Genomic DNA, 12430 nt, shown 5'->3' on the forward strand with positions numbered 1-12430 from the left:
ACATGATATGTATATTTAATTTAGATTGTTTGTTACGAGTTTTGTTTTAGTTTTCCCTTTTATTTCATTATATGCTATTCATAATGTGTATGTTAAGCATGACCTTGTCCAAAATTAAGTTCATTTTGTTTAGAAAAAAGACACATCAACACTTCCAGCACCGGATTTAATTTGGATTTCCACAAAAGTTTGTTCAAAACTTTATTCATTAGGGCTCGTGTCTTAATTCTAGGATTATTTGGGATTTAATTCACAATACCATAAGTCCCATTTTTACATTTTCACTTTGTAGAATAGGAAAAATAATTACTGTTGAGTTTTACAAAGCCTGTTGCTTCTCACTTTTTTCTATTAGTCAAGATATATAAGACTGAGCTATGATATATATATATATATATATATATATATATATATATATATATATATATATATATATATATATATGAATGATACTAGGCTCAGTGATAATACATATAAAATCAGACTGATTAAAAACACCAACATATGATGCAAGGACAAGTCATAAAACAAACATATCATACCAGACTGTGTCATTACACCACCATATCTACCAACATGTCAAAACATCAATGTATGATACTAGACAGAGTTATAACACAAACATATGATACCAGACTTATGCAAAACACAAACATATGATACCAGACTGAGTTATAACACAAACATCATAAAAGACTGAGTTACAAAACAAACATGTCACAAAAGATAGAGTTAACACAAAGATATGGTACCAGACTGAGTCATAACACAAACATGATACCAGATTGCATCATTACGCAATCATATTATTCCAGACTGAGTCAAAATACAAACATATACCAGACTGAGTCAGTGTGTGTGTGTGTGTGTGTGTGTGTGTGTGTGTGTTTGTGTTTTGGACCTTTAATATAGCTTTAATCATTTTCAGTCATCTCACTACAATAACTATAGTGTAGCAGTTGACAGTGATGTCCAGCACTGGGGCATCATGCCACACACATGTAGCATCATGTCCCACCCAGTCACATTATCCTGACACCAGGCCGTCTAGTCCTAACAGTAACCTCTTAATGCTGAGCACCAAGCAAGGCAGCTGCTAGTACCATTTTTATGTCTTTGGTATGACTTGACAGGGGTTCGACCCCACTAACTCCCATATCTGAGGCAGATGCTCTAAACACTTAGGCCATGGACAGAGTCAAAGCACAAGTATCTGACATGAGACTTTGTGAAAAATGAACATATGACAAGAGACTGAGTGAGAACACAAATGTGTGATACCACACTAGGCCAAATACAAACAAACAATACCAGAATGAGTCAAAACACAAACATATAATAATAAAGTAGGTGAAAAAACAAACACCAGACTGAGTCATGATAAAACATACGAGACTGAGTCATAATCATGAAAGCATTAATCATGACTTTTCAAATATGTCAAACACCTTAGCGACCAAGACTAGTACAGAGTTGCATTCAATTATAAAGCTATATCAGTGTTCTCACAATGATAAAATTCTATCACTTCAAACAACATGTGGCTCTTGCCCAACAGCATAACATATATTGACTAATTGCACCATCTTAAAATACTGAATGTGGCAAGAGCAATACACAAGAGCAATACACTAGCATATTTTAGGTAAAAAATTAAAAGTTAAAAGTAAATTCTTTTTAAATTTCTGAACACATTTAATACTTTCTTTATGCAAGCTTAGTCCATTTATTTGCATAACATGTGCGTAATACACAGCTTATCTAGAACATTTTTTTTATGAATGGATATTGTTCATACATTAAGTTTAAAAAAAATGATATTTTCCTTATATACAAATCCTTGCCCTCTTGGTTCTAACTACATTTGAAGTGTACTTAAAGAGATTTCAATGTGGATTAAGTAATAATGGATTAAGTCATTATGGATTAAGTCATTATGGATAGAGTACAATAGTGTGTTATATAGATGAAGTACTAAATGTATTCTATTTTTCTGCTTATGGGTTATTACAATCCATAAACCTAAATAAGATGGCACAGAGAAATCTTTTAAAATCAAAGTCTGAAGTTGCAGTTAAAGAGTACCTGCAAGAACACAAACCTTATCATTCTTGTCATAGATGTAAAAGGAAAGGTACCGGAATTTGCGGGGTATTTCCCCATGAAACTCCTCTCCAAAGAAGGGACTGAAATACAAGCATGAATAGATATTAAATCAACCTGATTCTAATTTCCTACCATTCATGAATGAAGAAAGCCATATATGTGTTTCATATGGAGGTGGATTACCGCCATAATTATATACATGTATTTCCTAATCTTCCTTGATGCATTACTGTAAATGGCTGCTTGCAAGTGCTGCTTTCATAATTCTATCAATGTATGTTGTATTTTCATTGATGCAAATTGTATGTGGCAGTTTGCAGTGCTACTTTCCTTCTGCATTATTGTAAATGACTGCTTGCAAGTGAAATATTCATAATTCTAGTCGCGAATTTTCTATTTTTCATTGATCAAAGCTGTAAATGGTTGTTTGCAAGTTATTTGATCTCCTTTTCTTCTGTGTCATTGTATCTTGCGATTTGAAAACTAATGAACTGACTTAGTAGTTTGTCATATGACAAACACTATGTCAGTTATCACAAGTTTTGTATATTCTGTTTATGAACTTTACAATCACATCATTCCAACTGCTGTTTTCATACTGATTTTGCCTTGAAACAATGTAAATACTAAGGTTTATCAGTATCGTCTTTGTTGTCCAACTCATGTTGCCATCTGTTGTCATAATGGCATGCTAGAGATTAGCATGACATTATGACAACAGACAGTGCTCTAAATTTCTAAAGTTTTTCCTTTACAAAAAATAATGAATGCCCCCCACTGAGCTTTACAGCATTCATTTTGTGTCAATAACTCTTTCAGTCCCTTTTTCAAGGTGTATGTTAGCAACAAAGTTTTAATCGTCTCTAAAACCATATGCTTTCTCGAAGATCTAAGTGATTTATATCACCTTACGAAAACAAAAACGCTAACACGTCCAACTTTTTCAACCCTCGTTTTGACCCACTTAGTATTTGCCTTCGCCGTTTAAGAAATCTACTTCTTAGTAATATCTCGCATTAATTTGGAACTCGGCTAGCGTGGGTACGTGGGAAAGCCTGCCAGTAGATTCTCGTGGGTCGGTGGTTCTTCCCTGGGTTTTCCAGGGTTCTTCCTCCACCAGTTATACTGGCCGCCATGTATAGCCTATCTTGTGCTGAAAAATGGCGTCAAACCCTAGAACAACAACAACAACATTAATTTGGAAACATTAGTTATTTTAGACAAGTAAGGATCAGAAATGACAATGATATATTCCCTCATTCTCTTCTTAACAAGCTTTCATCCGAAGACCCCTGGTTGTAAGGATCGTATTGTACGTCACCCATTTTGATGCACCTAACAGACGTCTATCTTTTCCTGTGATACTATTGTACATAAGCTCCTGCGAAAATAAAATGTTCCAGAGCAACACCAACAGCACATAAAAAAAGTTTATAGGTAAAATGACATTACAAAAATTAAGCATTCCTTAAAGGTTTTCTTATATTTATCACGATCTTCATTTTGGAACAAATTTTGCCGCAAAAACCAAACTAATCAAACTGTGGAAAATCATGTTTGTATCGCGATAAAAATGTTTTTTGCGATTAGAAGTATTAGATTTAGTGTGCAATTGTTTTCCAATACTTAATCTGCATTGTTAATGTATTTATAAACAAAACCCATCAACTGGCTTTAAAACTGGTTTTCATCCTTTAAAACTTTTGTCTCTAAAAGTGGATATAATCAGAAAAAAAAGATGTTACAAGAGATTCTACTTTTATTTATTGTAATTCTTACCATTATCAAACCAATTAAAATTAATAATTTCGTTTAAGAATTTTAAAAATATAAATATAACACTGTTAGGGTCTAATTATTCAGCTGCTCTTTGTCACATTAAAGATTAAAAAAAGCTTTTAAGAATTTTTGAAATATAAATGTAGCGACGCATAATTCTGACTTGTTAATTGTGCTCCTTTTTTGCAGTATGAAAGTAGTTTAGTGAATAATCTATGATCAAAGAAAGAGAGAGAGAAAGAGAGAGAGAGAATGCACCAAAACTGCATATTTCATTAAGTCATTGTAACTGTATACATGTATCCTGGGTTGATGAGTGTGTTTTGGGACAGTCTTCAGCAAGTATCAACAAAAGAATAAACTCTACTGATCTTACTCAATAATTATACAGGGTAGAATTTTACAGATCACTGTCTTTTTATTTGGTTTTATTCTATTTAATTGCCTACATATATCCTGGATAGTTGAGGGTGTTTTGGGACAGTCTTTTTGTTGTTTCAGGGTAGTCATCGGGTCTTTCAAATGTTGATAAATATCAATGAGGAAAAAACTTTCCTGATCTTACTCGATAATTATACAATGCAGGATTTTACCAATCACTGTTTTTTTAAAGGTTTGATTCAATATAATGGTATCCATGTATCCCAGGTAGGTGAAAGTGTTTTCAGGCAGTTTTGAGCTAGCCCCATTACTTTCAGGGTGACAGAAGGAAAAATTAAATTGCTGGATGGCTAATTTATGCATAAGTTGTTGGAAATAATCAAACATAAAATCTCAAATCTGCTGGACAGATTTGGGGGAGGTAAACAAGTTTTAGAAACATTGCCTAAACTTTTTAGAACTATGGAAATCTTGAAAACATGCACATTATGGTCAACAAGTATTGGTATACTTGTATTAGGTATTAGGTAAGGAACCGACAGTCTACCATTTTTCTGTTAAATGGCTTGTCAAATGGTCAAATGCAGGAATATATTGCAGATGTGCCTTAGATATCTTCTGATTGGGATTTCCTACCATTTGACAAGTGTGAAAGGATCTACGGTACTTATAAACATCACTTTTAATTTTCAGCAAATAGAAATGATTCAGGATCTTGTGATAAGTCTTATTGACAACAAAATGACCAGCTTAAGGAGTTGTATGGGCTAGGTTATGCATTTCCTGTCTATATGACTTGAGAACAACAATTTCATTGCTCACTGACCAATCATCACCAGCAGGCACATCAGGTGTAGTGTCTCCATTTTCTCATAATGACCCCATTTTTCACAAAGTAATAAACTGGTACTTGTGTGGCTTTAATTTCTAAAACCCTGTCTTGTGTCTTCTCTGAAGAATAGTACTTGGGGACCTATAACTCACATTAAAATGATTTGCATGCTTATAGAGTAGCTGTTACTTTCTGCTTAGATATCTTACAACTGCAGTCAGAAATTGGCTAGTGGTTCCTATTATTCTGTGAAGAAACTAACTTACTTATGAATATCTCTTTACCTCTTTCTTTCTCTCTCTTCTCTCTCTCTCTCTCTCTGGTATATATTACAAATGCAGTCAGAAATTGGCTAGTGGTTTCTATTTTTCTATGAAGAAACTAACTTACTTATGAATCTCTCTCTCTCTCTCTTTCTCTGGTACATTACGAATAAGAGGTCAAATTTAAAATTTCATCTCAGGTTCATAAATATAATGGTTTTGTGAAGGTCATAGTATCAGATATAACAAATTAGCAAATAAAATATAATCCTTTTCATGGTTTTTTGCTCATAGCAAGTGCAAACAACCTTTTGTATTGCCCGCAAAATAAATTCTCCAAAAAGTGAGCATTTTTGTAGTGTATATATGAGTACAGATCCAGTAATGGAAAGGTTTTGGGTATTAATTCTTGAAACAGACACTAGCGAATACAACCTGACTGTTCTTGAGTCATACTTTACAAATGTATGTGGTACACAAAAGGTAATGAGTCTGGGCCAATCCAGAATTTACAGTTTTAATTCCTCAGAATTTGCAATGATGAGTGTATGTCCAATCCAAAAGCCAAATTGTGTGAAAAGCTTGTCTTCATTCATGTTTTATTCATGTGAAAGTGAAAAACAAAAGGGATTGGCAAATAAATCTATTAGAACAATGTAACAAGACAATCCAGGTATTTGTTCTTTATAATTGCCTACCTGTATGATAACTTTTGTTTCAGACTAATTCATCTAACAATATTGTTTTTATGAATGCCAGTTTAAATTAAACTTTTCTTTCTCTTACATTTCCTATGAAAAGTTAAACATAAGACTTTATATTGTTTTTATTTATTTATTTTTCTTAATTGCATACTTGTATTGTGCTGATATATTTTGTGCCATGACAATATTAACTTATATTTTGAACAGGATGAAATAATGATAAAATCAAGGACAAATGAAGATGTTTATGTGGGGTGGTGGATGCTACAACAGCCTGAGCTGTGAGTAGCCTTAAACTCTTTACAAGTCTTTTAGAAAATTATGTGGGGGGTGTCTTCTTTTCTAACAGAAAACAATCACAGCTGTAGAAAATACATGTAAAAATTTGTATTAATCTTTTTAACTACTACATTAATTTCATATCCAAATATATCAAGCACATTTGGTACTGTATTGTAGCAGTAATAATACAATCAAATTGAGCTGGTTACTGGCGGCGGTAGCAATGTTATTTATATTCAATATATTATATTTTTACAATTGCTACCAAAGGAGTCTGATGTTCTATCAGTGAGGTACCATACAATCAGTCATCTTATCTGTACTATAAATATCGCTACATATATGGATGAATATGGTTTTAAATAATTAAAAAAAATGTAGTTTCCAGTTTGATATCTGTCGAAATAAAGCATCTCATAATTGTATGGAAGTGTTCTTCATGTTTACATATAGGAAATATATTTCATACTCTTAGAATTTCTTTTCTTATATAATGAAATAAGTTCATATTTTTTTAACATATATGTTTTGTATGTGATGTCCTTGTTTCAAGTCATTTTCCTCTTGATACTGTATTGGAATTCGAGATTTAAAATGACATTGGAGATATGACATGACATACTTGTCAGAGACAACTAATGACAATATACTTGCTGGCTATTGCATAATCATCCATGCCATACATATATTTAAATTCTGTATAATTTGACTATTTACCTTACTTCTTGTTATATATATATATATATATATATATATATATATATATATATATATATATATATATATATATATATATATATATATATATATATATATAAAATTAAACTGCTACTGTAAACTGCAGATTAACGGTACAATTTAATTACATAGGGTTGAGAGAATTAACAGAATCCTCATCTCTGTAATGCACTCTCTCTCTCTCTCTCTTCTGACTAAAGAAGAAATGAAAGTATGGCCTTGAGGTGCAATTATCTGCAATTTGCTCAAACCTTATGAGGTCTTTACTGCTACAAAAAGCAGAATTTGCACTGCACTCTAAAATAATAATTATGCTCTAAACTGATAACATTGTGAATGAGAATATATAAACAAATTAGGGCCTTAAATCTTGCTTGTAAGCGGCTACCCTATTCTGCCACCGTGCGGCAGCAGTAAATTAAACAGACAAAATGTTTAAATAAAATGAGATGGAATGGGTCAGCAGAAATGTAACACTGTGTAAATACATCTAACTGTATACAATCCGATACATTTAATTTGTTTTGTGTTACTTGCAGGCCACCTCTCTTCCGAATGTTAATACTATGAGAAATCAGCTGACTAATTAGAATGATATTTTAAATAAGACGCCCAAACATGCCGTAAAGTGGTATAGTCTCTTGTTGCTAGGGTCAGGGAAGTAGTCATATTGTAAGAAATTGACATGTCACAGCACCATCTGTTGTCATAATGAGGCATTATTTTATGCTAACTTCCTTGATTCTAACTTTCAACGTGCTTGATGCTATATAGTCATGAGTTTGGAAGGTGCAATTTGTATAACATGTGATATAGCAAGTTTATAAATAGAATGTTAAAACTTGTAATAACTGACATAGCATTTGCCATATGACAAACTGCAGAATCAGTTCAGTAGTTGGCAAATTGCAAGATACAATGACACAGAAGGAAAGTAGATCTAGGCACTTTCAAGCAGCCATTTACAGCTTGCATGAATGAAGAATAGAATATTCATGACTAGAAGCAGTAATTTACAATAATGCATCAAGGAAGATTAGAAAATACATGCATATAATTATGGCAGTAATCCCCCTCCATAGTTTCACAGCATTTCACAACCAAGTACCATTTCAAATTGGCAAATGGTCATTTCATAACATTAGAGCATACCTGTTTCCAATACAATACCATATATGGGCCTGAAAAGGCACCAGGCTATTTCATAACTGTCCATTTTTCACTTAATTCTCCAATCCTGAAATTCCAGTCCTGTTTCCATCTAATGAACAGTATTTACTGCTATTTGTCTATTAAAAACCCAAGCTGTTGTAAAAATATTACTTTACATAATGTGTGAACAAAGAATGATATTCTATGGATGGAAAACCTCATGCTGCCTTTTTAAAACTTGTCAATATCTAAAGATACATGTGTAAAAAAAATTGAAAGAGACGGCTAGACACACAGAGACACAGACAGTTATATTCATTTTTCTATCCAATGATCTACCTGTATGTGTGTTATTTCTAATAAATCACTGAAAATGTAACACTTTCAAAACATTATGGGTAGTGATGCAGCAACCATTTCAGAAACAGGTAGATGGAACATAATAATTTACTGGTTATGCAATGATCTGGTGCCGTTCAGGACCTGGTATGTTAACTAAATGGCCCAGTACCACTTCAGGACCTGGTATGTTAACTAAATGGCCCAGTACCACTTCAGGACCTGGTATGTTAACTAAATGACCCAGTGCCACTTCAGGACCTGGTAAGTTAACTAAATGGCCCAATACCACTTCAGGACCTGGTATGTTAACTAAATGGCCCAGTACCACTTCAGGACCAGGTATGTTAACTAAATGGCCCAGTACCACTTCAGGACCTGGTATGTTAACTAAATGGCCCAGTACCACTTCAGGACCAGGTATGTTAACTAAATGGCCCAGTACCACTTCAGGACCTGGTATGTTAACTAAATGGCCCAGTACCACTTCAGGACCAGGTATGTTAACTAAATGGCCCAGTACTACTTCAGGACCAGGTATGTTAACTAAATGGCCCAGTACCACTTCAGGACCTGGTAAGTTAACTAAATGGCCCAGTACCACTTCAGGACCTGGTATGTTAACTAAATGGCCCAGTACCACTTCAGGACCAGGTATGTTAACTAAATGGCCCAGTACCACTTCAGGAGCAAGTAAAATAAGGGGGTAACTGATCAGCTGCAAAAATGGTCTGGCACCATTTCAGGACCAGGTAAGGTCATAAACCAGGTAAGGTAAAAACTGGTACTGGGTAATTCTATAACCAGGTAGAGGATACCAAATGGCACAATGCTGTTTCAGCACCTGGTGAGGATCAAGATGGCATGAAATTACACTAGTCACCAAGAAGATCCCAACTCCGATTATTAAATTTAAATATGACGTCCTTTTCATACATGTGTCAAGGATATTGTGCTTAAATATCAGACATGGATTTATACTTCAGAAAAGTTTTTAAACTTTTGTAATAAAGGAAAACAGGAATTTCTTACCTGCACTCCTGCCTGCCAGTAAGGTTCTGGCATTTACACATGCAAATGAAATCATTTTACGTCAGCCGAGTAAATGTTTGCAATACATGCCTGCTGTTTAAATGATGAATAAAACTGATAACTCTGTACCCTGGTCTTATTCAAAATGGCTGAAAGTAAGCACATTAAACGATCTTCCATTTAGATTTCCTACATTGGTGGTAGCAACTGTCACCCCTGGTATACAAAATGTGAAGTGGCAGCCATGTACTTACAATAGCCATGTACATCATGTATGGATGTGATCTCTCAGCACTATACATGTATATAGCTAAGGAAGAGGCATTCAAAAGTTTTGCACCAAATTAAATGCCCCTTGTACAAAGTGGCAGAAAAAAACAGTAATTTTAAAGTATGTTTCTATCTGTTATGACTGATTATACTAAAAAGTACCTTCTGAGATAACCTCTGTTGCTTTGTGCCAAAGCCAAGCAATGTGGGGAAAATAGTTGTAGCGGTGAATAATGTTGGCATTGGCATTGATGCTAAATGATTTCTATATATCCAAACTGTTGATGAATGCAGAGAAAATCAGGAAAATATCTGTAAAATTGTTACTTGTAAATTCTGAGTGAATGAATATGCAAATTTTTGCATTGTTTCTATGAGTAATATTTTGATGGCATTAACTTTTACTAACAGTAAAATCATTGAATATATATCCTGCACGATTGGGTCAACATGTACTGATTTTAACAAAACGTACGTACTATTACTGATTGAACTCATTTGTGTACAATTGAATCGTGCTCTAATCTTAATAACATCACTGTCATTTAACATTTATGGAATAATTAGAGCATTAAGGATGAACCAATTAACTGAGGGGGGGACAACTAAGATTTCCTTATGAATCTGAATATTTGTTTCCCTTTTACATATATATCCAAGCATGAATATATTTTTAAAGCACTTTAGAATGAGAACTTGTTTTCAAAACACAAATTCCATGCATGCTGCTCATCTCCCCAATTAAATGAGTCAGTTTGTAATCCATAATATGTTTTCTCTCGCTGAAGTTTCTTCAAACTTGTAGCTGTTGATAATTATGTTTAAATGGTGTAAATGTTTACAATTTATTTTAAACAGGACAGCTGCACTTGCTTGAGCTGTCTTCTTTCTCAAATGACCCTGACCTTGACCAACAGGTAAGAGGGAGGACAGCGATGAATGGATTGTGTCTTGACATTACACAATCAAGTTTGATTTTGGTGTTTTGTGGCACAGCAACACAGATAGGTTATTTAGGCAAATGCAGTAAAATGTCTTGCCCAGAGACATGCCACAGTAGCCAACACTGATTGATACCACACCACTGTGGGATTCAAACCCACATTTTTTCAGATGCAACTCTAGCACATTAACCACTGAGCTACCATGGTTACAAAACCTTAACCACTGCTGATGATGACAATGGAATAAGTGATACCTTTGTTTCATCAATGCAAAAATTGGATAAGAATTAAACAGTGTTCGAAAATAGAAAGAAAAGAGAATTTAAAATTTACAGGAAAGGTAAGAACTGTACTCATGTAAACTCTCCTCCCCACAACATAACCCTGCATCTTGATGGAGATGAATTTATTGGGGAAAAACCCACTTAATTTGGCTGAAAATAGTGTCAGTACAGTGACTGGTCAACAGGATAACCATAGTATGTACTAAGTTTCACAGTATTTCACTAAAATAGAAGAGTTAGTTCTGCTTACAAGACTGAATCAGACACTGCAACACGCAGGATAACCATAATATGTACTAAGTTTCACAGTATTCCACTAAAATCAAAGAGCTAGTTCTGCTAACAAGGCTGAATCAGACACTGCAATGGGCTAAAACTCTTTAAAAAATTGCAAGAACAACATAATTTGTCAATATGTACACTAGGATTACTAACTACCATTTAGGGACAGAGTGGTACCATAACTGGAAATAGAAAAAGCTAACCTTTCCAAGTATAATGAAACATTCATGACACAAACATTACTTTTCAAGGACAAACACAATATTTGTGGAGAACAGATTAAATTGAAGAATTACATGTACTTGAATCTGAAACAGAATTTTTTTTTCATTATAAAAATGATGAAGGTATAAATGAACAAACACAACTTGTCTGACTTACTTAAGAGATTTTTCAACTGTGGCAGTTCTAAATATTTCCTCTCGATCCAAAAGGATGGCACAGAATGTGTTTCGGCCAGACCCTGTCACAGAATGGGGAGGCAGATTCTTGGCTTCACCTAAACAAAGATAAGCAAATATAATTTTGTTTCTGAACCCACTAAAAACATCTCAATTATACCATAACCTTTCTGAAATATAACCAAGAACCCTCTAATTACTGTAACAAGAGGAAATTCAAAATCTGTCAAGAACATTGAGCATGCTCTATTATAGTCTTTCTCAGACTGGTACACTGACCACTACTTAAGACAAAATGCCCAGACCACCTAGGCTGGTTAGGAAGTGGCTTCATATACCTCAACATTTACACTCCTCCCCAGCACCCTATTTTTCATTCACCCTTGAATATCACACTCTCTGCGTCTCAGAGCAGCAAAATGTATGTTCTACTGCATCATCACTTGTCAGGTACATAGAACTTAATGAGTATCAAAAGTAACATAAGGGGTTCCAAATCTGTCACCCTAGTGGATCAAACTTAGTTTGCATGTCTCTCAGTCAGGCATACATACCAATAAACTAATAGGTCCAGCAAGTGGCCTCATAAATCTTAAACATTACAAGCTTATATAATTATTTTAGTAATAAGGAGAACCTCA

The 12430-nt window shown here is 34.0% G+C and overlaps 1 protein-coding gene across 5 annotated transcripts in view; it reads right to left on the bottom strand.

Annotated features, from left to right (window-relative positions):
- Positions 1–12430, bottom strand: part of LOC149800117 (ras GTPase-activating protein 3-like) — a 132274-nt gene that overhangs the window by 101942 nt on the left and 17902 nt on the right. For all 5 annotated transcript variants that reach the window (XR_016421325.1, XR_016421324.1, XM_089959713.1 and 2 more), the window contains exons 2-3: positions 11770–11887; positions 2102–2186 (exon numbers count right to left, since the gene is read on the bottom strand). Coding sequence is in view for 3 of the 5 variants with exons in the window: in XM_089959713.1 (XP_089815839.1) it covers positions 2102–2186; positions 11770–11887 (203 nt within the window). In the remaining 2 variants the exon portion in view is untranslated. The remainder of the gene's footprint in view (positions 1–2101; positions 2187–11769; positions 11888–12430) is intronic.

The sequence above is a fragment of the Sinohyriopsis cumingii genome, chromosome 5 (assembly GCF_028554795.1).
Source record: "Sinohyriopsis cumingii isolate HCF-2022 chromosome 5, ASM2855479v2, whole genome shotgun sequence".
NCBI lineage: Eukaryota > Metazoa > Mollusca > Bivalvia > Unionida > Unionidae > Sinohyriopsis > Sinohyriopsis cumingii.